This window comes from Mastigoproctus giganteus, chromosome 10, assembly GCF_048544385.1.
Source record: "Mastigoproctus giganteus isolate SK-2022 chromosome 10, ASM4854438v1, whole genome shotgun sequence".
NCBI lineage: Eukaryota > Metazoa > Arthropoda > Arachnida > Uropygi > Thelyphonidae > Mastigoproctus > Mastigoproctus giganteus.
The window spans coordinates 170,815,131-170,843,115 of record NC_143584.1 but is presented as its reverse complement, the minus strand read 5'-3'; the positions used below and the strand labels follow the sequence as shown (position 1 = coordinate 170,843,115).

Genomic DNA, 27,985 nt, shown 5'->3' with positions numbered 1-27,985 from the left:
CCATCACCACCAAATACGGAGGATGCAGAAAGGTCAGGGAATGACCACCGCATATCCCCGGAGCAATATGGCCTTAGTTGCTAATACTCCTAAAAACCAAATAACAAACAAACAAACATAAATTTATGGTTCAGTGAATACAAGACAATCTGTAAATAGGGTAATGTGACAAGTAGAATGCCTATGCACTATTGTATAGCCCCCATTCCTGGAAGGACAAGGTCATAAACTGGCCGCTAATCCGATGCAGGTAGCCATAAAGCTAAGTCGCCCTTTTCATTTTCGTCTATTCTAAGAATTGAGTTTTTTGACTACCCAAGCAATTAAGGTTTGCATGGTTACCAAAATTTGTTCAGTATATCCGTGTAGTACACTTGTTATAACAGTGAGCGATTGCATGGGAATACAGGTGAATTAAAATCATTATGGTTTTTTGCTCATTACAGCCGTGATCTTGTTATTTCCATGCTCTTTATAACCAAGTTCGATTGTATTATTTTTTTGACCTTTATTTAACATTACTATGGTGAAATTTCATTGTTGAGAACATAACCTCTGTTTTTAACATTACATCTATGGGAAATAAATTCCCGCTCAATGAGCACGTGCTAGGAACGAATTAACTCAGTCCAGAACGCCTATATCTATTTGCTTTATCAGCAACCTCAGTAGAATCACCAGTTGTTATTCCATTTATATCTATTATACCAATGTGATTCATCCCTTTCCTTCCTGTGTTTACATAAATAAAGAAGTTTTTTGTTACTTTGATTGCATTCTTTGTCAGAGACTTCTCATAAGCTGCCTTAGCTTGCCTAACTCAGTAGTGCACAGACTATGGGGCGTGACCCCTCTTGTGGTCACGGGATAAATTAAAGGGGTCGTGGCAATTTTTAAATAAAATTAGTTATTGTGTATATAAAAGCTAAAAAACCTGTTGTTAAAATTACTTTTTCAATACTGTAGGCGTAAAGACCTTATTATTCAAATGATGTCCGAGATACGAATGAACCCTATTGGCATTCTTTTATTTTTTAGGGTGGTTTCTTTCTTATTGTTCTTGTGAGTAATATGCCTTAATTTGCTCACTGGCTATGGACACATAGAAAGCAGCTGACTATTGTGACTTCTCAGTACTACTCAGTTGCTGAACCGCTTCCCTTTAGCTCTTAATTCATGCTTCCTACAGCAAAAATTTCCGAAAGGGCAGAGATGCGAATATGTGGTGGCAGTAAATAGCAAGTCTGTTGCCCGCACATTTTATTCTGCTTCATAATTCGGTGCTTTCACATCAACTTGGATGTGTTTTTCATCCTTCTTCTTGCTTTTTATATTATCGTTGTTTTTAAGAAGAATAAAATATATTTTTTATTCATATTTTACCGTGAACAATTGGGTAATCAGAACAAAACAGTCGAGGAGTGACGTCAATAATGTTGTTACAGATACTTCAGAAGCTAAAAGGGTAAGAAATGTATCATGTGAAAATTTGGACACTAACGTTATTTCAAGTGTAGTGCAACCACCAATATCTGGTAGAGCGCCATCATATTCCAAATCAAAAAGAATGAAAAAGAATTGAAAATATCAAGAAGAATTTATGAAGTACGGCTTTATTTACAGTGTTGATGATGAGCAACATCCTTTGTGCATAATACATTACGAAAAACTGGCTAACGAAAGCACGAAACCTATTAAATTAAAAAGACACTTACGTACGAAACATCTCTGATAATTCATATGTAACATCAGAGACGTTTAACAACTTATTTACATCTGTAAACCTTTAAAAGGACTGAAAGGTAGTACTTGTGATTACAAATAGCAGTTCAGTTTGAACTATAAACAAATGACAACAAAGTTTACAGCAAATGCTAGAGAAAAATAAGTAGGAGTATCAATGAATGTACTTCAGAAAAAAAAAAAACTTTCTCATTAATGGTTAAAAAAAATTTATTCTTCTCAAGGAATAATTAAATGAGGCATGTACAACCTTTCAATTTACAAAGTGTTTCAAAAGTGATGGTCAATAATTTAAAGGTGAACTGTACAGACTACAATATGCAAAAAAAAACCTAGTAAGCATGGGTCCTTAAGTAAATGAAGCGAATCGTTTTTGAGATATTGCACATTTCTAGTTGGGATCCACCACTGACAAGGTGAACTGTACAGAGTTGGGATCCACCACTGACAAGGTTAACTGTACAGGGTTGGGATCCACCACTGATTTGTTTGTTTAGGTTAGGTTATGCTCATTCTCTACCGTTCCCCTCTCTCAACACTCTAGGTTACAGCAACGAAGAGTATGCGGACATGCACTTCATGTATGGTGAAGCCAACGGCAGTACACTCGAGGTTGCACGTATGTACAGTCAGTCCTCGTATAACACGTGTTTACATTACACGAATTCGATCATACACGATTTATAAATAGGGGAACGATATCTTATATAACACGAACCGAATTCGCTTATGCACGATTCGCCTTTGTGTTTACAAGAATTGGCAGTCGAACGCGGAATCACCCCAACCGAACGCAACATGATAGGAATGAAGAGAAGATTCTGAAAATGTATTTGTGTTTTTTATCAGTGAAGGGGAAACACATTTCACCATAATAACGTAAAAACCAACACAATTCCAGCTATCGGTATAATCGAAAATGCAATTAGATCGAGTTTACCACCAGTTTATAACAGATTCCATTAGCAGAAACGCAACTGGAAATTGTTTTTATTGTTTTGTGGTAGTAACCCCTAGAAATGTGCTTTAGTAAAATGTGAGGTGTTAATAGTGTATCTCTGCCTTTACGGTGTTGTTTATTCAGTTGCTACACGCGCGCAGCTTTGTTTATGTGTATCAAGCCTGCCTCCTCGTTTTGTAATTGTGCTTTATTCCCTAAAAATGAGTAAAATACTTAAAAGGTATGAAAAGAAAGCGTCCTGGTGAAGACACTACAGATTCAGAGAGAGAGAAAAAAAAAAAAAAGCAATATCGATAAACAGAGGTGGACTGGGTCAAAAATTCTTACCCGGGAAAATTTATAGTGGCCTCATGCTATGGTTTATGGCCAAAATCACACCGGCCTCCAGCCCATCGGGGTTTCCCCTGTAAGGCTTATGGCCAGTCCGCTACTGTCGATAGCGAAAACATATGAAACTGTGAAATGCTTTGAGTGAAATGAAAGACCACGTGATATTGCACGTGCTACAGACCTAAATGAGGCAACGCCGAGAATTACAAAGAATGCAGAGAAAATAAAAACAACTTTCATAGCAGGAACAACTCAAAGTGTAATTAAAATCCATTAGATTAAGACACAAAGAATTGGAAGAGATGCAACGGTATCAACTGTTTGGATAGAAAACCAAACAAAAACAAGTTTGCTTACGATAGAAGCAAAAGCATTAGCAATATTTTATTACGTAATAGTCATAATAAAATACGTAAAGTATTTTATTACGATTATTTATTGTGTTTGGTAATGTTTTGGTTACAAATGTGTGTTCAATCTTGGGTGGTCGGCACCTAACCCTATTTTTCCCATAGGGCCTGTTGTTTATATTGCACGATTTTGCATTGCACGAGTGTTTCTAGGAACACAACTATCGTGCTATACGAGGACTGACTGTACCAAGAAGCATTTCCCCGCCGAAGACAGCCCAACAGGCAACATTCATCAGGGTACCTGAACGCCTTAGAGAACATGGGTGCTTCGCACATGGAGTACAAGCAGATAGGCCCAGAATCATAACACCTGATGTTGAGGAAAGGGTGTTAGAAAGAATAGAGCAAAACCCAGGAATTTCGACAAGGAGGGTTGCTCTGCAATAGCATGTACTGAGTCATAGCAGTGTGTGGCAAATTTTACATTGCCACACACACACATATACCCCTACTATATCCAGCATGTACAAGGTCTCAGAAATACAGACTACCCTCCTAGAGTGAACTTCTGCCAGCAGATGCAACAACAGTGTGTTCTGAACCCCCAATTTTTAAACGACATTTTGTTCACTAATGAAGCTGGGTTTACTCGTGATGGTATTTTTAATTTTCATAACTGTCATGTTTGGTCTGACAAAAATCCTAATGCAATTCACGAGTCACGATAGGACTCGTGAATTGCATGTCTGGGCAAGACTACTAGGAGCCTATCTAATTGGACCGCACTTTCTGCCAAATAGGCTAACAGGAGAGCTCTACCTTCAGTTCCTGCAGAATGTTATTCCGGACCTCCTTGATGATGATAATGATCCACTTCAGCAACACCAGAACATGTGGTTTATGCGTGAGTGCACCGGCACATTTTGCTCGAGTTGTGACTCGGTATCTAACTACGGTCAACAGTGGATAGGTAGAGGTGGGCCTGTAACATGGTCTCCCAGATCACTAGACTTAAATCCTATTGATTTTTGTATCTGGGGTCATGTAAAAAGCTTGGTGTACACTTCTGACATTAACACAGTTGAGGAATTGCACCATTGGGTTGAAGGAGCCTTTCAGCAAATCAGAAATGACCCAGGAATGCCTGAGAGGATTTGCAACTCAATGCAGAGAAGACTACAGAGCTGCATATGGATGCAAGGACAACATTTTGAACACCTTTTGTAACATCCTGTAACATGTAACATCTGTAAAATCCTGTGGTGTTGAAACCAAAAATTAAAAATGTATTATCGTATGTTTAATAAAACCGCCCTTAGCAAAGGATTCGCAGCTTTTTGCCTAACTAGTGCTCCCATAGTCAGTGGCGGATCTTAACAGAAAATGTGCATTATCTGAAACGATTCATTTGCGGCCCAATGTTCACTTTTTTTTTTTTTGTTGTTTTTTGCTTATTTTAGTTTCTACTTTTCACTTTTAAATTATTGACCATCATTTTTGAAACATCTTGTATATGACATTTTGATTTTAAAAATTTAGTAATTTAATAGTTTTAATTTCTTGCACATAATAACAAAGATCACCATGCTTTGTTTTTGCAACCATTATAACTCTTTGTGCAACTGATGAGCATGACTAGTTATAACCAAAAAAACGTTGGTTATGTGGAATTAAATTTATTATTTATACATGCCAGTAAATCACTGTTTATTATTATTATTATTAGCCATATGGTGCAAGGAAGCCTAAGGCTTATGCTGCACCAGCCAAAAGAAATTTCTGAGTTACCCTGAGAGAGAGAGAGAGAGAGAAAGAAAGAAAGAAAGTAGAAGGGAATTGCCAAGAAAGAGAATGATGATGTCCAGCTCAGGGCCCTGGGTGTGTCAAGCCCATACTCACCAGATGTGAGTCCCTGGGGTAATATGGAACCATAGATACATTTTGTTCTTACACTGGGCATTTTCTGGCTCTCACCAGTGCCTACATGAGTAGCCACAGATAAATTACATGGCAAATATCTGTAATTTGCAAGAGCAGTTAAGTTACAAAGTTCACTAAATAAGCAATGGCACTAAAGAGAGAAATGTTTTCTCATGGATTCTTAAAAATAATGCAATCATGATACCAGTGCTGGATTGCTTTTTTTTAACATTTCCCCATTGTAAAATATGGCATATTTTAAAAATTTGGGCTGTAAAGTTCCAAATTTTACAGTTTCTTTTAAAATCTAATAGTTTTTAACTATCATCCTTATTTCATAGTAAGGTATAAAAAAAAATGTGACATAGTCTAGCAAAAAAGGCATTAATGATTCACCAGACCTTGCAAATGATTTACAATTCAGACATGCCAAATTATAAAAAAAAAAAAATGAGGTAGAAATAAATCTGAATAAACTTCTTTTTTTTTTTAATTCTTACAGGTGTTTATTTATTTAAATTTCAGCCTTTTCCATTTGTGTTTAGTTTGCTATTATTTATAATTTTGTAAAATGCTCGTATTTTTTTTCTTTGTGAATTCATACTAGTTATTTAATTATTTTTTAAATTAAATATTCAGATAGATGAAGGAAAGGTAAATATTGTAGATAATGAATTGAGGAAACAGTTGCACTTGACTACAGAAGATCTGCGTTTTGCTGATTATCTTGTTCGTCACGTACTAGATGATAACAAAGATGTGTTCCTTGATGGCACAGGTAAGTTAAAAATCAAAATGAGTCATTTTTGTTTCCTTTATATAGTACAAAATTATTTTAATTATACATAGTAAATTACTCAGGATTTAATTGTGGAACAAGAGGGAACTGAGAAAGTGTTAAAGCAAGTGCTGTGTGTAAATCAGAATATACAGATAAAAAATCTAAATAAGCAATTAATGTTGCAAATATGGATAACATAACCAGCATAAAGCAGCTCCTAGACTGAATTCTAGGAATTGCAAATTATAATATTAGCTTGCAGATTTAATAGATTTCACTAATTTAATGCGATAATCCAGTTACATCATGATTATGGCATATCAAATATCCACATAGCCAATCAGTCTGTGACATCGATTTATCTGTGCTTCGAGTGAGATTTTTTTATGGTGATTACCAGTTCTTTTACTTTTCTGCTTTTTCATAAAATCCTTTATTTAATAACCAGCTCTTTTTTTTTTTTTTTTTTTTTTTTCCAAAAAGTATTTGAAAAGAGCAAGGAAGGAAAGCTACCTTTATTTTTTTCCTAGTCTACTAATTACTCCTTACTAATCTTCACTTACAGGCACTGCTCCTGCCTCCTCATAGTGGAGCTGGAAACCTTGGCAAAAAAAAGTTAATCTGCCAAAGGCTGAAAGGAGCAAATATGGACTATACTAATATCTTGCAATCCTAAGGACCCACACACTCTAGAGAACAGGAAGATTATAACCTGTCCTGTGCCAAAAAGCAAAAGATGGATATAGACCAGAATGTCTGGCCAGCCAGTTAGCAAGCGCTTTTCTTTTCTGATAACACACCAGAAATGTTTAGAGAATGTTGCTGGTTCACCAAAAAAACGGCAACGTTTGGAGGAACTCCCATACAAGTGTCCCCTTCATATGAGCTACCATAAACTACTCAAAAGGAGTGATAACAGAATGGGACCTTCTGCATGCATCTGAGAAAGAAATTACACATCAACTGTCAGATAAAAATGCCATTTAGGCCAAGAGAATTCTAATTAAAAGAGATAGCTTGTTAGTGCCAACCAGAAATATCATACTAACACACCAGTTTAATTTGCCAAATCCACCAACTTTTGTAAAAGAGGGATATCTGAACTGTCATGTCCAACCTTATATACCGAATCCTATCAGATGCTTCAAATGTCAGAAATTTGGGCATTCGCAGGCATAGTGTCAAGGGACAGTAGTATGTGCTTCATGCAGGTCCAAGGAACACACCCATACTGAATGTTCTGTACAGTCATTGCAGTGTCCAAACTGTAGAGACAATCACTGCACCTATTCCAAATACTGTAAAAAGTGTGAAAAGAGGAAAAATGATTCAGAAATACAAAGCTGAGCATAAAGTTACTTATCTGGAAGCAAAGAAACAAATATCATCAATTATAACATCATGAACAAATGCAGCAGCTGTCCAATAACATGCAGATAACCACTACTACTACTACTGCAATTAAAATGTTTCATTAACTCCCAACATCTCTATAGCTGGTTGGGCTCACTCAGTGTTAGCTTAAACACTAAAGTTGCCTTCACTGCCAACTTCCAATCAAACCATCAGTACACCAGTTGCAATTCTGCCAGACATATCTCCTACTTCACAGCCAAACATAAATGCCAGAGATCTAGGACAGGAGTGGGGGAACATTTTTAGTACCAGGGGCAAATTGCAAGTGCATAAGAACCTGTGGGGGCACATTTTTGCTGAGAAAAATAATGAATCTTAAATTTTACAAATTCATAGGTATGCACACAATCACACTAAGCAATATTAATTAAAATGTTATAATTCTTTAAATACCAAAACACCAAAGACTTTGCAATCAGCGATTAGCAAAGAAAACATAATTGCTTTTTTGCTAAAATAATAAATAATCTTTACTTAAATAATAAATAATTGCAAAGAAAGCATTTTCTTTCTTTGCAATTTTCACTCAGTGGTACTATTGTTTCACTCCTTGCCTCATTATCACTACTCTTGTCCACTGTCATCTGTTTCCATATCTTGTCTGTCAAAATGTTTTTCTTCCCAGTTTTCAGGGATATCATCGCAAATCTGTACATCGTTAAAAATTTGTCACTTCTAGCTGCATTAATTCCTTTTTGATCAATTATATCTTTTGTATGTCATTTTCAGTATTTCCCATGTTAATTGAAAACATTTTTTTATCTTTCAAAACTGCTTGCTGCACTTCTTTGATATATCCAGTGGCATCCAAAGATTAATTTGCTTCATCAGTTGTTCTAAATTTTCCACAGATACCACTTTCACCACTAATGTTGTCAAAATCTGTTTCCTCTAACGTAGCTTAAATGTTTGAATGACACCTTGATCCAAAGGTTGTAGGGCACTTGAAGTATTAGGCAGTATAAATGCCAACTAAAAATTTCACAATACGACATTTTTTGGATGGTATCGTGCATTATCAAAGAAAAGTAACACTTTCCTATTTTCCCTTTTCTTAATCTCATTAAAGTTTTCTAGCCACTGAGTGAAAATTTTATTACTCATCCAAACATTTTTATTTGAATGCCATTCAACCCCAAGTATTGTGTATAATTAGTGGTCTTTCTTTTTCGCATAGTGTGTTTTTACACAAGAAAATTGTGATTTTCTGTTTTGCTTTTTTTTTTTTTTTTTTTTTAAACTGTGGCATTTAGAACCTTTTATTCACATTGATTTTGTAAGCAAAGCATGATAAAAAACACTGTTTCATCTACATTGAAAATGTCATTTGGCTCTTAGCCCTCAGTCAAATCTGTTAATCTTGAAGTCCAATCCTCAGTTGTGTTTGGACTATTTGATGCACTTTCACAACAAACAGATTTGAACACAATATTGTTTCAATTACAAAACTTTTCAGGCCACCTCATACTAGCTAAAAAATTATCTATGTTTAGCACTTTAGTAAGGGAAAGCACTCTTTGCTTTCCCTTTTAATATTGGTCCACATGCCAGAAATTTTCTTGCACGAGCACTGTCGAACAGAACAAGTCAAATCGTTAATCTCCTTGAAGGTTTGATGAGATTCCCTCTGAAGATTTCTGTTGGGATTTTCAAACTATTTCTTCTTTATTGCTTCCTTATTTTTCAAAGTGACCTGGATCCGAGTCTTGCAGCAATGGTATTTTTCAACCAGTTTTTTTATCACTTTGATTTTTGTTTGTAACTCTGTGTCTCTTTCTTGTTCACTGACATCTTTAATGCTTGCAAAACCAGTGGCTTAGCCAAAACTGACACAAGTGGGTCAGTGAAGTGCAAGTGTAAATTGCAGCATAATTAACATAATTTTTCTTTTTTGTTTATGCAACTGAAATTACAGTATGAATGTTTCCTCCTCTTTAGTCCAATGGACTCCTCAAATTAATGCCTTGAAAGATGAGATACAAATAACGAGAAGTACAGTCTGGTTATTAATCTGTTTATTTTTTGATGACATTTCTATTCATGGTGCAATTTACAAAACCTCCCATTGCTTACACCCCAGTTTACATGTGCCCCTAGTGAACACTGTGGTCATCCATCCAATACTTAGTAACAGTAAGACAATCACTGGTAACAGAAATGGTAGCTAATAGCTTTCCCCCACCCCCTTATACCTGGAAAAATCCCTCAAATTATACCTCTAAACCAACCTTTTCATAAACTCGGTTGTGAGAACAGTGGTCCCAGAGAGAGGGTGTTAGTTGATGGTCGGCTTAGAAAGGATAACTAACATGAATATGGTATCTTTTTAAATTGTTCCATCAAATTTTGGTCACTTACAGAGTAGTCATTTTAAGGAGATGGTTACTACTAGAGGTTTTACTGTATTTCACATTTTAGTTTTCGCGTTCCTAGATTTTGGTCTGTCTGTTCATATTAATTGGGTTGCGGATGAAGACATTCTGAAGTTTTCTAGAGTACATGCAGAAGTGATCAGTTACCAGCAGTTTCTACCCTGCTACCTGCATGCCAGACAGATATATAAAGCAAACCTCTCAAATATTGTCTCTCAGATTAAGTAGAAAAAAGGTGTTCAAGTTAAATATTGTTGCAAATTCATTCTCTTTTTATAGTTTTTGGTATCAACTGCAGTTGAACATGCCTTTAAAATATCACATCAGTGTGTTAATTCATTAGATGGTCTTTTAATGCATAAGTACTTTTAATGCATCATTTTAATTATACCTCATATTGTTAATACCTTCACAAGGAGTTGCCATGGTATTGCACTACCAATGCATCAAACAATTTTACCATTGATAAAACAGCAGTTTCAAAATTTTAAATTAGAATAACAAATATAATAAAAAAGGAATTTTTTTTTTTTTTTTTTATGTGAACCCCAAACACAAGAGGTATTAGAACCTATAGTACTTAGTACCGTGCTTGGGTTGGAGGTTGAGAAGACGAAAGAAGATATTTGTTGACATTGGACTTGAACTTCTGTAGATTGTAATTTTCAGGAAATACGTATGAAGGAAGGTTGTTCCAGAAAACGGCAGTTGAATGAATAAATGAGGAAGAGAAAAGTTGGTTCTGTGGGTTTGAAGTTGGACAGTAAATTGATGTTGGCTGGTGGTGGCACGTGTTTGGACTATATTGAAAGAGAGAGCGGGAATTATAGAAGCCAATTCAGAAGAACAGTGCCCATGGAAGTATCTCTAGAAGAGGCATGCAGCAGAAACAGTACGTCTATGAGAAAGCGAGTGGAGAGATTCTGATAGAGATGAATCATTAATTGACATAACTGCCCTCTTCTGAATGGAATCAAGAAGCCTGAGAGAGGTTTTGGGTGCACCACCCCAGATGTGGGAACAATATTCCATGGCAGGGCGGATTTGCGATTTATACAGAGTGAGCAGCTGTTTGGAAGAAAAGTAACGCCGAGAGCGAAAGAGAAAACCAAGTTTTTTAGATGCAGAGGAAGCAATATTTGTAATGTGCTTGTGCCAAGAGAGATTAGAAGTCAGGGTAATCTCCAAAAGAGATATATCATTTTGCCTAGAAATTGGAGTGTCACTAAAGATAAGCATAGGAGCAGAAGAATCCTTTTTGCGAGATATAAGACAAGACTGAGTTTTAGAAGGGTTGAAATCAACTAAGTTGTCTTTGCCCCACTGGAAAATTACCTGAATATCGGCATTTAAGGAATTGGTAGCAGATTTTCGAGAATATCTTCAAAAAAGGCCTCTAAGGTTGGGAGAGTACATATCCAGAATACAAAACAAATACACCAACCGTTTAATTATAATGGTTTAAATACTAGAAACTAAAATGTACCAAACGATACTACACCGTAAAATGATATATGCAAAAGACTGATTTACAAAATAAATATACGATGAAACTTTAATATACAATAAAATATAAATAAATAAATAAAATATTCAAAATACAATAAAGATAAAAGCGATAAAACTTTGACTGAAGCTTTCGGAGGCTTCCGCCTCCTTTCTCAACAACAATGATGTTTAAGCAACACATCCTTAAGTAACAGGATCACAGCATTATAATTAAATGGTTGGTGTATTTGTTTTAAATTCTGGATAAATTTTCGAGAAGTTGGAGTTGATTGAGCAGGACGAGGTTTCTCAAAATGGAAAATTGAATGCAATGTGCTATCATCGGCAAAACTATGGATAGGATTTCCAGTCAATGAAAGAAGGTCATTGATATACAAGAGGAAAACAGTGGGGGAAAGAACTGAACCTTGGGGGACACCGGCATTAGTGGAGAAGTTAGAAGACAGAGAGCCATCTACCATCATCCTCAGTGAGCGATCAGAGAGAAAACTGGATAACCAATTACTAAAAACAGTTGGCAAACCATAAGATGGAAGCTTGTTTAGAAGACCTTTATGCCAAACATGATCAAAAGCCTTTCAGATGTCAAGAGCAACTACTTATGTTTCACCGAACCTTTCCATTGAATTAGTCCATAAATGGGTAACATAAGCCAGAATATCACCAGTGGATCGACACTGATGGAATCCATACTGGCGATCGTTGATCAGATTGAAGGTTTCTAGGTAGTAGTAGTAGTGGCATTTGATGCAAGAAAGCAAGTGTATGAGCTTATGCAGCATCAGCAAAAAAAAAAAAAAAAAAAATCACACCATTCCCTCCAAATGCCTGTCCAGTTCCTCCTTAAATTTATTCAACCTATCAACTTCCACAACGACAGATGGAAGTTTGTTCCAGCAATTAACCACCCCCTGGCTAAAGGCAAATTTCTGCACATCTATTCTACATCTGTCTTTTCTTAATTTGAAATTATGCCCCCTTAGGTTCGTAATCTGAACAAGTGGAAGAATACCATCAGAATTCAGCGTGCTCAACCCATTCAAGGCCTTATACACCTCAATCAGATCAAAAGCCTTTGAGATGTCAAGAGCAACTACTTGTGTTTCACCGAACCTTTCCATTGAATTAGTCCATAAATGGGTAACATAAGCCAGAATATCACCAGAGGATCGACACTGACAGAATCCATACTGGCGATCGTTGATCAGACGGAAGGTTTCTAGGTAATTTAAGAGTTGGCGGTTAATTGATTTCTCCATTACTTTAGAAAGAGTAGAAGTAATTGCAATGGGACGATAATTGGATGGGAGGGATTTGTCACCCTTTTTAGGAACTGGCTGGATATGAGCAAATTTCCAAGCAGAAGGAAAAACACCTTTGGAATAAGAAAGTGAATAAAGGCGGCAAAGAATAGGAGTAAGTTCAGGAGCACTGGTTTTGAGAACAAGTGGAGAAATACCATCAGGACCTGGAGCTTTCTTAGCATCAATATTCATCAAAATCCTTCTGATATCCTTTTGACGGAAGACCACAGAAGGTATTGAATGGAGCGTGTTGGGAATGGTGGGAGGTGTTTTACCAAGATCTTTAATACATGAGCTGGAAGAAAAATGGGATGCTAGCAGGTCGGCTTTATCCTTGGCTGAAGTGACAACAGAACCATCTGGTTTGGACAGAGGTGGGAGCAGAGATGGGCAAAAGTTGCGGCCAATAGCTTTGGCAAGAGACCAGAATGCTCAGCTACCATTAGGGCAAGAAGTAAGTTTTCTACTCTTAGCCTGTTCAAATTCTAGTTTGGACTGTTTAATAACTGCTTTACAATTGTTGTGAGCTTTGGTGTAGGCAGAAAATGAAACTGAAGAATTAGAAACAAGCCAATTACGATATGCAACATTCTTCTCTTGGACAGCCTAAGCACATTTATTGGAAAACCAAGGTTTCGATAAAGGACGAGATTTTAAAGTGGAGTGTGGAATAAAGGATTCCATTCCTGCAAGAATAATTTCACTGACACGATCTGAGCAAATGTTGACATCAGAAGTTTTGAAACAGTAATCCGACCAAGGAAAAGAAGAAAAGAAGTCTCGCAGGTCATCCCATTTTGCATTCTTGTAATGCCAAACAACACGAGGTTGGGAATAGCCATGTGATAAAGGTTCCATTGGAGAAGAGACAATCACCAAGTTGTGATCTGAAGTGCCTAAAGGACCTCTCACTTCGACTGTGTACTTAGAAGGGTTGTTTGTGAGAAAAAGATCAAGCATATTGGCTGTATGATTAGGATTGTCCGGTATTCTTGTAGGTAAATGAAAAATCTGTGCTAGGTCATTAGTAATTGCAAAAGCCTCAGCATCTCGACCTGATCGGTCGGTGTGACTAGAAAACGGAAGCCAGCTGGAGTTGTGAACGTTAAAATCACCAAGGAAAATTACCTCACTGTTAAGAAAGTTGGACTGGAGAAAGTCAAGTTGCAAAGAGATGAAGTCAAAGAGCTCCAAGTGATTAGTGGAGTTGGGAGAACGGTAGAGACAACAGATGAATTTGACAAAATGAGGTAGAGAGATTTTAAGCCAGAGAAGATCAAAGAGAGGAGATTCCAAATTGCCAAGTCTCTGACAGGGAATATCAGAACGGACATATGCACAAGTACCACCTTTGAGGCGAAAGGAATCATACAGCGAATAATTTGGGCATCTGAGATGAGCAGTAGTTGAATCAACCGATAACTGAGATTCTGTCAGAAAAAGTACATGGGGAGTGGCAGACTGCAAGTGGAAATGGACATCGTTGAGATTAGAATTGAGACCACGTATATTTGTGAAATGAATTAGGAAGTGCTTGGGAAGTTTAGATCTTTTCGCAGATAAGCTAGCTTGCTCTATTAGTTTGACAATTCATGGTGTATTCAATAGTAAGAAAAAGTGGGTGGGACATGCTGTATGAAGTAATGAAATTTTTGGATATGGCGTACATGTGGTAAGAATATACCCAGATCCTTGACATAACGTGGCCTTGACAATGCTCCCCGCATACACACTACTTGGACTCCCTCCAGTCACTATCTGGCAGAGTAGAGGTAGCAAAATTATACACTAGCTGATCCTTAAGCCACCTAGAGAGTTACCAATAGGTTCGGTCCGGTGTACTAACTAGCGGCCGGCCTGCGAACACCGTTTTAGAGCTGTACCCTTGAAATGTAAGGAATATTGGATCTCGCCACGACGTTCATCATAACCTCAAAAGTCATCAATCATACTGCATGCTGGAAGAGATAGGGAAGGGTTGACTGGAACTTAGCTCTAGAGACAACATGGGTTCCACCACTTCAAGCCTCCAATAAGCAAAGTGGTAGTGTTTCACCGGTTGATGAGAGTCATCTACCACCTAGTACTGCCTGGTAACATAGAGGGGCGGCATTCCTCTATGTGGTGTGGGCACCACACCTCGACCCCTGCTTATGTTGGTTCACACCTGGGTGGCCACCCACCATGTACTTGTGCATGGAGGTTATACCCAGGATTACTAACAGTCCCACCATCGTGAAGGTGCAAGCAGAGGATTTGGCTGTCACAGACCGTCCAGACTTCGCCAAAATTGGGTCTACTTTAGCATTAGCATTAGTAGAGGCATTTGATGCAAGAAAGCAAGCTTATGCAGCATCAGCCAAAAAAAAAAAAAAAAAACCCACTTCCAATTCACCCCTCTGTTCGTTCAAAATACCTGTCCAGCTGAGCCTTAAACTTATTTAGGCTATCAACCTCCACCACAAGGGATGGAAGTCTGTTCCACCAACCAACCACCCGCTGGCTAAAGGCAAATTTCCGCACGTCTATCCTACATCTGTCTTTCCTCAATTTGAATTTATGCCCTCTCAGGTGATTTTTCTGAGCTAGAGGAAGAATCCCATCAGCACTGAGCATGCTTAAACCATTCAAAGCTTTATACACCTCTATCAGATCACCTCGCTGGTGCCTAGTCTCCAGACACTGTAATTTGCAAAACTTAAGCCTTTCTTCGTAAGAGCACCCCTTTGTTCCATTCACTAATCTTGTTGCCCTTCTCTGTACTCGTTCCAGCAGCTCTACATCCTTCTTGAAATGAGGCCTCCAGACCTGTATACAGTACTCTAGGTGTGGCCTGACCATTGCCTTATACAATGGAATAATCACCTCCTTATCCCTGCTGGAAAAATTCCTGTATATCATTGACAATACTCCATGAGCTACTCTTGCAGCCTGCCTGCACTGCTCAGAGAACTTCATATCTGCCTGCACAATCACCCCCAAGTCCCTTTCATTCTCTACCACTGTCAGTGTAGTACCACAGAGTTGATACGTTGCTCTGGGGTTGCTTTTTCCCATGTGTAGCACTTTACATTTGTCAATGTTAAACTTCATTTGCCACCTCTCAGCCCATCTGCTCAATTTTTCCAGATCCTGCCAACCTTTGTATCATCTGCAAACTTGGACATTAAGCTTGATATACCATCATCAATATCATTTATAAATACAGAAAACAATAATGGACCCAACACTGAGCCCTGAGGGACTCCACTAATAACATTAGTCCACGATGAGCAGTGTCCATTGATTACCACTCTCTGTCTTCTCCCCCTCAGCCACCCCTTTATCCATAGCAGCAATTTGCCTCCAATGTCACACTGCTCCAATTTGTGTAGCAGTCTTCCATGTGCAACAGTATCAAAAGCCTTTCCATCAGTGTTTTACACTCCCAGGTAGCAAGTACAGCTTGTCTGGCATATCTGAGAGAATGTCTGTGACAACCTCAAGGACCATCTAATTAGCTAGCTTTTGTGTGCAGTGAATGCAAAAATCTTGTAGATGGTCTATAACACTCCTATTAAAGAAATAGGAGTTATTACCTCATTTGCAGCCACTGTTTTGATCCTATATGCTGTTCCACATCTCCAGGGGTGGTTAAAAATAAATTTAAAAAGTCACTGCCTTCATTGTTCCTGTGTGTGGAAAGAGCCAACCAAATCATGTCAGTGACCACTATTTTTACATAACTTAAATTAAAGGGGAATGATAAAAATTTGAACATTTCAATATCCATTGGTAATTATACTAGTTAATTGCAGTGACACAGTTGCCTGTTCCTGTTCTTAGAGAAACCCGAACATTAGTAGAGCAAAACACAGATGACTAATGAAAACAATCCTACAATTTCTGAATCAGAACACAATGCCTAGACCCAAACAAGCGTCATTTTAAAACTCAAAATGAATTAAACAATCTTACACACTATTTAAATCTGTCTAAAGTACAAGTAAAGCTTTTGGGATTCAAAATTATATTGGGATTGTTTTCATCCCAATATAATTTTGGAGGCTTTTTATTGACCAAAAGAATGGAGGCTTTTTATTGACTCTTCAAAATGAAATTAAATTTGTGTTACTCCACAATCAATATGAACATGCATCCATCTATACCAGTTAGTCATGCTGTCCACACAAAAGAAACTTATAAGAACACAGAACTTCAGTATAGTATGATAAATACAAGTGCACATCTGTGAAGATTTTCAGAGTTAGTGGGATCCTTTTAGATCTACAGTCTGGCTGTACAAAATATTATTGTTTTTTGTGCAAGGGAAACAATTGAGCCAAGTCCATTCATTAGGAACTAAAACTTAGCCTCCTTCATGAATCTTGAACTTAAAAAGAAAAAAATGTTATCTATAAGCTGCTAATTGATTGCACAAACATTTTTATCACTGCTTCACGTAAAGTCATGTCTGATGAGGAATTCCATAAAAGCTGTGGAGTTACATGAATAATGTTTTCTTGAATATCCATACTGAAAGCCATTTCCATTTTGAAATGGTAATGGCTTTCAATATGGGTACCTTGAAACTTGCCCTTGAGGTTGTCACAGACATTCTCTCAGATATGCCAGACAAGCTGTATTTGCTACCTGGGAGTCTAAAACGCTGATGGAACTGATATTCAGGTGACATTCAAGTCAAGTGGACCCAATTTCAGTGAAGTCCGGACAGTCTGTGACAGCCAAATCCTCTGCTTGCACCTTCATGATGGTGGGACTGTTAGTAATCCTGGGTATAACCTTGATGCACAAGTACATGGTGGTCACCCACCCAGGTGTGAACCAACGTAAGCAGGGGTCGAGGTGTGGTGTCCACACCATATGGGGGAATGCCGCCCCTCTGTGTTACCAGGCAATACTAGGTGGTAGATGACTCTCATCAAATGGTGCAATACCACCACTTTGCTAATTGGAGGCTTGAAGTGGTGGAACCCATGTTTAGTTTCCAGAACTAAGTTCTGGTCAACCCTTCCCCACTTCTTCCATCATGCAGTATGACTGATGACTTTTGAGATTATGATGAACATCCAATCTTCCTTACATTTCGAGGGTACAACTCTAAAATAGTGTTCGCAGGCCGGCCACTAGTTAGCACACTGCAACCCAAATGTCGTGGGTTCGAATCCTGCCTTGGGCTTGGATCAGAGTAGAAAATGCAAAAACCTTGGGAGGTGCAATATGGCCAGAAAAGCCGATGCACCAACAACTAACAAAAAAAACCTTTGCATTTGTCAATGTTAAACTTCTGTTGCCACTTCTCAGCCCATCTGCCCAAATTTTCTAAATCCTGTTGCAGTAGCACACGGTCATTAACAACCCTGGCAACCTTTGTATCATCTGCAAACTTCGACACTAAGCCTGATTTACCTTCATTAATATCATTGATAAATATACAAAACAATAGTGGGCCCAACACCGAACCCTGTGGAACTCCAATAATAGTAACATTAGTCAACGAAGAGCAGCATCCATTGATTACCACCCTCTGTCTTTTCCCACTCAACCACCCTTTTATCTATTGTAGCAACTTACCCTTAATACCATTCTGCTCCAATTTGTACAGTAGTCTTCCATGCGCAACATGGAAGACTACTGTACAAAACCTTTGTCTAAAAACCTTTCCTGAAATCCAAGTATATGATATCAAAGTTATTTTTTGCATCCAGTTCCTTTGTAACCACATCATAGTATCCAATCAAATTTGTCAGACAAGACTTTCCCTTAACAAACCCATGCTGTGTCTGAATTATTGCTGCAGTCTTGTCTAGATGATCCTGTAATGCATCTTTAACTAGTGACTCCATTATTTTACCCAGAACAGAAGTTAAACTAACTGGTCTGTAATTACTCTTGTCATCCTTCGATCCCCCTTTGTGAATTGGGGATACATTTGCATATCTCCAGTCCGTGGGGACCACCCCTGAGTCCAAGGATGCTTTCATAATTATGGCTAAGGGTTTGCTTAGTTCCTTTGCCTCCTCCTTTAATATAACTTGATAGATCCCATTCACCCCACGTGCCTTTCTTATGTTTAACTTCAACAATTTCTCCTCCACTTTGCTCTCGGTTATTACATAATCATTAAACCCCCTCCTACAATTTGATAACCCTCTGGCATTTTACTTCCTTAATAACGCGTGTGAATGTAGATGCAAAATACTCATTCAGTTTGTTTGCTATCTGAGCAGGATCACCAACAGTTGAACCATCGATATCAAGTGGACCAATCTGATTCATCCCCTTCCTTTTAGAGTTTATAAAAGGGACCTGGTATATTTGTGAAATGAACAAGTGTTTGGGAGATTTAGAACTTTTTTGCCAATGTTTGTTATATTATTTTGGCTATTCATGATGTATTCAGTAGTAAGAAAAGGTGGGGAGGATGTTGTATGAAGTAATGAAATTTTTGGATACTAGGTGGTATAGTCATCTACCACCTAGTATTTCCGTTATGGCATATACCCAGCTCCTTAACATAACGTGGCCTTAACAATGCCTCCTGCATACACACTACTTAGACTCTCTCCAGTCACTATCTGGCAGAGTAGAGGCAGTGAGATTACACACTAGCTGATGCAGATACCACCTAGAGTTATCAATAGTTTCAGTCCTGTGGACTATCTAGCAGCCGGCCTGTGAACACCATTTTAGAGCCGTACCCTTGAAATGTAAGGAAGATTGTATCTTGCCATGATGTCCATCATAACCTGAAAAGACATCAATCATACTGCATGATGGAGGAGATGGGGTAGGTTGCCAGAGCTTTGCTCTGGAGACTAAACATAGGCTTTGCCCACCTCAAGCCTACAATGGACAAAGTGGTTATATTGCACAGGTGATGAGAGTCATCTGCCACCTGGTAATACAGAGGGGTAGCATGTGGCATTCATCTGTGTGTTAATAAATCACTAATTATATTATTATGACCAGGCTTATGTTGATTCACATCTGGGTGGTCACTTCCAGTATATTAGGTGGCATATTTCTGGATTTGCACACAGAATTATACCCAGGGTTACTAACAGTCCATCATTGTGAAGGTGCAAGCAGGGATTTGGTTGTCGCAGAATGACTGAACTTTGCTGAAATTTAGTCCACTTGACTCAAGTGTCACCTTAATATCAGTTCTGTCACTTTTGTTTCCCAGGTAGCATGTCCTAGCTTGTCATACCTGAGAAAATGTCTGTGACAAGCCCCAAGAAACAAAATATTTCATAAATATATTATCTCAAAAAAAATAAAATTTTATAAATGGTGGTTGGTATTTCACACAATTCACACCAGTCTTATAATGAATATTTTTTGATTTGAAGTGTTTACAACATTTATATATTTAAAGTTTTTTTATATTCAGATCGTATGTATAGCTTAGCTTAATTTTCAGCACTCACCTCATAGTAATCCGCTTAGCTGGTGGAGGGTTTTACCACATACATAGTGGTTATAGGATTTTAATACTTTACAGGGATTATGGGTTTAAAATTAAGTTATGGGCTATAAAAAATTTTTAAGAAAGGAAAGTGCACCTTCCATGGTTGCCTAATTAAATTAAATTAAATTAAAAAAAAAAAAAGAAAAGGAAAATATAAGCTAATAATCGCGCACAAGCGAATTTCGAGATTCGAAAGAATCTCGAAAGTCGCTCGTGCGCGATTATTAGCTTATATTTTCCTTTTATTTTTTATTTTATTTTTTTTTCTCTTAATTTAATTTAATTTAATTAGGCAACCATGGAAGGTGCACTTTCCTTTCTTAAAAATTTTTTATAGCCCATAACTTAATTTTAAACCCATAATCCCTGTAAAGTATTAGAATCCTATAACCACTATGTATGTGGTAAAACCCTCCACCAGCTAAGCGGATTACTATGAGGTGAGTGCTGAAAATTAAGCTAAGCTATACATACGATCTAGTTATTACATTACAGCACATAAGGACTCCTTAAAAAATCAAGAGTTTTTTTATATATATATATAATTTTCTTGATTTTATATTTTTCTTTAAGAATTTTGATAATTAAAGAAAAAAGAATTTTTTTTTTAAAGAATTGATAATTAAAATAATACTTGTATTTATAAAAGTCCATACTAAAACTTATATTACTTTTCATTAACTAAACTAGTTTTACTAGTATATAACTTCATGGAATACCATCATTAAAAAATAAATAAATCACTAATTATAAAGAATTGATTCCCTTTTTTTTAGGTTGGGAAGGAGGAGATGAGTGGTTAAGGGCCCAGTTTAAGTTATATCTGCTGAGTTTATTAAGAACTTCACAACTGGATGGTAGGCATTTTTTGAAGTACTATTGCTAGCTTTTTCTAACTTTACTCACTTATGAGAAAAGTAAAAATCATTGTAGAATTTAATATCAACAAAGTCACATGACATTTAGATGCAGTCTCTGAATTATGTATTTGTTTATAGAAAAACTATGTTTAAATTTTTTACTAGCTAACAAAATTATAGTGCATCCAGTTATTCAGTAATGTTTCTTGAAATGATTTGGAATCAAATGTATTGAAGAACTCTGGTTATCTGAAATGATTGGGACTGAGATTTTTGGATAGTTGATTTTTTTTTTTTTTTTTTTCCTTTCAGATAATTGATTTGAAATGCAATATATATCTACAATATAAAAGGTAAACAGAATAAAAATTAGTACAAGAAATTATAATAATTTGCATTTATGATTTACACATTATGTTGTGTACATGCCTAATGTGGCTTTAAAATTATTTCTAATGTTTTTGCAATTATTGCTGGAATAATATATTATAATTATTATATTATTATGAAGAATTGCATCCAGTTTTTTTTTTTTGTGATTCAGCCCATATACAGTGGTGGACAAAAAAACTGCATCACTTTAAAAAAAAGTAAGATTTGTAGTGAAACGTATAAGATATTGTTTGATTACAGTCATTTTGTTTTTGTCACAAAGCAAAGGTATTGCATCAGACAGTAATTGGAAGATATTTCATCAGCAGTTTCTATAAATACAACATTGGAAGGGTATACATGCTCGTTAGTATCCTGTTTTGCAGAGGCGTAAGCATGATTCCATATGTTCAGTTGACACCAAGAAAAAAGTGGAGCTGTTGCTCTGTCCCAGGAAGGGCTTTCTATGTGTGCTATCGCTGATAAAATAGACTGCCACCAGTCAAAGTATCCCGTATGCTGGAATTAAAGCATGAAACCGGTGATGTGAAGAGAAGACCTGGATCAGGCCATAAGAGAGTGACTATGCCTTCCCAAGATCGATATTTGAAACAGCTATGCCATCGTAATCACCATGCTAATGCTCCTGATCTAAAACTGGACTTTGAGATGACCTCTGGTGTTGAAACAAGTGCACGAACTATCCAAAGATGGCGTTCGGAATGTGGTCTGCATGCCTATCGGCCCAAGAAGAAGCCTTTTTGACCCAACAAATGCAGAAGAAGAAGCAACTTGCTTGGGCTAAAATGCATTTTTCATGGACAAAAGAGCAATGGGATACTGTCATCTTTTCTCACGAATCGAAATTCAGCTTGCATGGCTCGGATGGGAAGCGATATATTAGAAGATGAAAATTGCAGGTATACCATCCTGACTGCATAACACCGACTTTAAAGTTCCCCACCAATCAGGTGGTCTGGGGATGCATAATAAGCAAAGGGGTGGGGCAAATTAAGTTTATTAATGGAACGGTGAATGCAGAAACCTACACTTCTATCTTGGAGGAGTGTCTGAAGAAACCCGTTATTAGGGATCACCACACAGACATCGAAAACTGCATTTTTCAACAGAGCTCAGCACCTTTCCACACAGCAAAATTGACAAGTTTTATGCTATTCAGATTTAATGATGAGTTTTTCTTCTTTTCTCACAAGGCTTAAAACATACTTACACCAATGTTTTCCCTCATTTTCTCCCTTAAGGTGCAGTTATACCTCAGAAATTAGCATTAGTAGAGGCATATGATGCAAGAAAGCAAGCTTATTCAGCATCAGCCAATAAAAAAAAAAAAAAAACAACCACTACTCCCATTTCACCCCTCAATTCGTTCGAAATACCTGTCCAGCTGAGCCTTAAATTTGTTTAGGCTATCAACTTCAACAACAAGCGATGGAAGTCTATTCCACAAACCAACTGCCCGCTGGCTAAAGGCGAATTTCCGCACATCTATCCGACATCCGTCCTTCCTCAATTTGAATTTATGCCCTCTCAGGTGATTATTCTGAGCAAGAGGAAGAATCCCATCGGCATTGAGCATGCTCAAGCCATTCAAAGCCTTGTACACCTCTATCAGATCACCTCGGCGATGCCTAGTCTCCAGGCTCTGTAATTTGCAAAACTTAAGCCTTTCTTCGTAAGAGCAACCCTTTGTTCCATTCACTAATCTTGTTGCCCTTCTCTGTACTCGTTCCAGCAGCTCTACATCCTTCTTGAAATGAGGCCTCCAGACCTGTATACAGTACTCAAGGTGTGGCCTGACCAATGCCTTATACAAGGGAATAATCACATCCCTGTCCCTGCTAGAAAAATTCCTGTATATCATTGACAAGACACCATGAGCTACTCTTGCAGCTCGTCTGCACTGCTCAGAGAACTTCATATCTGCCTGCACAATTACCCCCAGGTCCTTTTCATTCTCTACCACTGTCAGCGTAGTACCACAGAGTTGATACGTTGATCTGGGGTTACTGTTTCCCATATGTAGTACTTTACATTTGTCAATGTTAAACTTCATTTGCCACCTCTCAGCCCATCTGCTCAACCTTTCCAGATCCTGTTGCAGCAGCATAGTATCAGTAGTGTCCTTAACAACCCTGCCAACCTTTGTATCGTCCGCAAACTTGGACATTAAGCCTGATACACCATCATCAATATCATTTATAAATACAGAAAACAACAATGGACCCAACACTGAACCCTGAGGAACTCCACTAATAACATTAGTCCACGTTGAGCAGTGTCCATTGATTACCACTCTCTGTCTTCTGCCACTCAACCATCCCTTTATCCATAGCAGCAATTTGCCTCGAATGCCACACTTCTCCAATTTGTGCAGCAGTCTTCCATGCGCAACAGTATCAAAAGCCTTTCTAAGATCCAAATATATAATATCAAAGTTATTCCCTGCATCCAGTTCTTTTGTGACTACATCATAGTATCCAATCAAATTGGTCAGACAAGACCTGCCCTTAACAAACCCATGCTGTGTCTGAGCTATAACTGAATTCTTGTCCAGATGATCCTGCAGTGCTTCTTTAACCAGTGCCTCCATTAATTTTCCTGGAACCGAAGTTAAACTAACAGGTCTATAATTACTTGTGTCAGCCTTTGATCCTCCTTTGTGAATTGGGGTTACATTTGCACATCTCCAGTCCATGGGTACCTCCCCTGAGTCCAAAGAAGCTCTCATAATTATGGCTAGGGGTTTGCTTACTTCCTTTGCTGCCTCCTTTAATATAACTGGATAGATCCCATCCACCCCGGGTGCCTTTTTTATGTTTATCCTCAACAATTTCTCCTCCACTTTCCTCTCAGTTATTAGAAAATCATCTAGCTCACTGCCAATGTTTACTTCACCTACGACATTCCCCTTCCTGAATAACTCCTCATGTGTGAATGTAGATGCAAAATACTCGTTTAGATTGTTAGCCACCTGAGCTGGATCCTCAACTGTTGAACCATCAACATCCAGTGGACCAATCTGATTCATCCCTTTCCTTCTTGAGTTTAAATAGGTAAAGAACTCTTTTCTGTTTTTCTTTGCATCCTTTGCCAAGGATTTCTCATAATCTGCCTTTGCCTGCCTAATCTCCTTTGTGACTTGGTTACAGACCAACTTATATCTATCATATGCTTCCACGTCACCCATTAATTTGTATGTATCCCATGCATTTTTCTTCTCTGCCATATGTCTCATTAGTTCATCTGACAACCATTTAGGCCTGAACCTTGAACAATATTTCTTGGTTGGTATGTAAAGCCTGGTAGCTTCCAAGATTAGTTCCTTGAATGCTTCCCATTTTGAATTTGCTGTTGGTAACATCTTCAGTTGGTCCCACTGTATAGAATTTAAATACTGTCTCAGACCATCATAGTCGCCTTTACGAAAGCAAAAACCCTTCCCTTTACCTCTGATGGTAGTTACCTCCTTGAGTAAATCCCACTTCAGCACACTGTGATCACTGCCACCCAGTGGTTCATTTATCTGCAGATTCCTAATGCATGAAGAATCACTACTGATAATCAGATCAAGAGTATTACTCCCTCTAGTTGCCTCCCGAACATGCTGGTGTAGAAAACAATCATCCAATAAATCCACAAAAGCCTTGCTAGTGTGTGAGTGACCAACCCACAAATTCCAGTCAATATCTGGGAAATTAAAATCCCCCATTATAAGACTCTCTGATTTACTGGCCCATTCTATTTCCCTGTACAGTATCTTATTATACTCATCAGAGTCATTAGGCCTATAGCACACTCCTACTCTCAATTTTGATTTACCTATGCTTATGTCACACCAAACTGACTCAACACTGCACTGTCCAGCGATGTCAACTGGCTTCACTTCCTTGGATTTTATGTGTTTTTTAACTAATAGCATAACCCCTCCTCCCTTCCTATCATGTCTATCCTTTCTGTAGACGTTGTACTCCCCAAATTCCAGTTCTGCATTCCTTATATCTGTGTGACACCACGTCTCTGATATCCCAACAATATCTGCCTTTGATGTTTTGAGTAATACCTCAAATTCATTAAATTTATTTACTAAACTCCTAGCATTAGTGTACACGCAAGTATACATGCACCTGTTCCTATTCTTAGCTACCCTAACACAACCCATGTGTTTACTTGTACCGCAATGACTTCCAGCAGTCTCTGAAATATCCTGCATCTTGTTTTTCAGGCTTCTGCTCATTCCAATAGAAGCAGTGCAAGAATCTCTTTCACCTCTGCCAGTGGCTACTGTTAATCCATTAGTCTTTGTCTCCCCCCAAGCTAGCAGTTTTCCGACCCACCTAACACTGCCTCGATAGCATCAGCAAATATTCTTGCACCCTTTCTATTTAAGTGTATCCCATCCCTGTAGAAGCAATCTCTCCTGTTAACAAGTACAGTCCAGGCTGAAAAAAATTCTACCCCTTCAGCCTTGCACAATCTTTCCAGGGCCGAATTGATCGACAAGGCTCTCATCATATACTCCCTCCTATCGTGTCTGGGCAGAATTGCAGACACTTTCAAATTCAACCCTACTTCACGGCTTTTTTTCAACAGTGACCTGTACTTGTTAAGTAATTCCGCTGGTCTCCTACTCTTAATATCATTAGTGCCAACGTGTACAACTATATCACCTTTTGTGCCCTTAAAAGATGATATCTGCTCTACAACGTCATCAACCTTTGCCCCTGGCAGACATACCCTGGTCCTGGGTATGGGTACTAAATGCTGGCATTAGTGTTGGACTGGCCCGGCAACAGTCTAGATTTGAACACTATTGAAAATTGCTGGTATGTAATGTTTAAAATTGCTCAGAAGAAGCGAACAAGTAAGGTTCAGCTGCAGGAGAGCATTGTATAAGGGTGTGGTACCACAAAATTGGGCAACCATATATCCAGAAGTTGATTAACTCTATGCCAGATCATTGCAAGGCTCTAATTGCAGCTCGAGGAGGAACAACAAAATATTGGGGACTTATATTGCCGATTTACAGTATATAATACTATTACATTAACTTGTCATTTCAGTTTGTACAGTAAATGCAATAAAATAGATGTTTGGTTGTCGTGATTGCCATTTGCATGATTTCTCATGTTTCCATTAATTACGCATTTTACCCTTTGGGAAAATTTTTATGGCAATTAGGTATATCAGGTGGTCTTTTTATTGGATTTCATTGACAGAGATATATATATCCCATCTAACAATTCATTTCGAACATTTCTGCAACCCACGATGCAGCACAAAACATTATTTGCAAAATTCACAAATGATGCAGTTTTTTTGTCTGCCACTGTAATTGTAGTGTGGTGTTAACAGCTACGGTAACTATTGGTTTTTCATGGTGTATATTGTGAGAGTATCCCTCCTACTTTTCAATTGCTATCTGATTTGGATTTGTATTTAATGATGAAACTCTCATTTGTCAAAATATGAAATCCTGGAATGTCTGCATCTTCACTGAGCCACTTTCCTCTAGTCATACAAATTGGCTATTGTCTAATTTTTTATTGCAATAATTTGTAAGGCAAATTTGTAGCCTTATGTGTTTTACAGTGAGGTTTTTATGCATCATACCAGTGTGGCTGGCATTAGACAAGAAGTTATATTGATGAATTTCCCCTTTGTTTCATTCATAATGTTTTGTTCAAGTACAATTACTCGTATGATAATTTTCTTTTTGTTTTATTAAATATCAATTTATCTGAGTGAAAATTAGGGTAAAAATAAATAAAAATGTAAAAAATGTAAATAAAAACTTTTCAGTTGGTTGAAATTTCAGGTAACTGGAATTTTGCCATATATATATTTTTTGTTTGAAAACTAGAGCGAACATTATAATAAAATAATTGTGTATTATGTTTGTAATATGCAATGCAGTATGGATTCATTAAAAGGGGATTTCCAAAATGGTGCTGACTGTATTTCTAATAGTCCATTGAGGTATAGGGAGTAAATATATTAAGATAATTGCGGAGGGGTTAAAAGTGGTGATGACCAACATTTCTAGTACTCTGTGGTAACCTGGGCATGTGTATAGATGGTTTCAACTTTTATCTAGTTCAGTTTCCACTATTAATTGATATCAAAATCAGCAACATGAGTCACTGACCATTTTTATGTGTTTTGTGGCAACCTCTTAAAAAAACTGATAGTCTTATTTTTATTTTGCAAAACATTTTTAATCTCCTGTGACTTAACATAATATAGTGTATTTCGTTTTTCTTAATTTTGAAATGGTGCCATTGCCTTCCAGAACCTCGTGACTATCATAGTGGCTATGATTGCTGTTCTTCCACACACAATGTGGGAACGATCTGAGTTTAAATGTTGAAAGAGAACTTTTTGTGGACTCTTTTGCATTTTAGCCGAGTTAACTGTTGTGTTCTTTTTTAAAGGTTTTTGACGTGAAAACATCTTTGGAGGAACCCACTACATTTTCAGACTGAAGCAAAAGCAATTGGTAACAAATTTTTTTTAAGGAAATGATGCAAATTACATCTTTTCCTAAATGGTGCTAATGCTGCGCAGGTAGC

At 37.5% G+C, this 27,985-nt stretch overlaps 1 protein-coding gene across 1 annotated transcript in view; it reads left to right on the top strand.

Moving 5' to 3' along the window:
• The window catches only part of LOC150079477 (late secretory pathway protein AVL9 homolog), a 269,555-nt gene that overhangs the window by 143,131 nt on the left and 98,439 nt on the right, over positions 1 to 27,985 (top strand). Inside the window, exons 9-10 of the mRNA XM_090383082.1 lie at positions 5,947 to 6,085; positions 20,940 to 21,020. Coding sequence (XP_090239208.1) covers positions 5,947 to 6,085; positions 20,940 to 21,020 — 220 coding nt within the window. The remainder of the gene's footprint in view (positions 1 to 5,946; positions 6,086 to 20,939; positions 21,021 to 27,985) is intronic.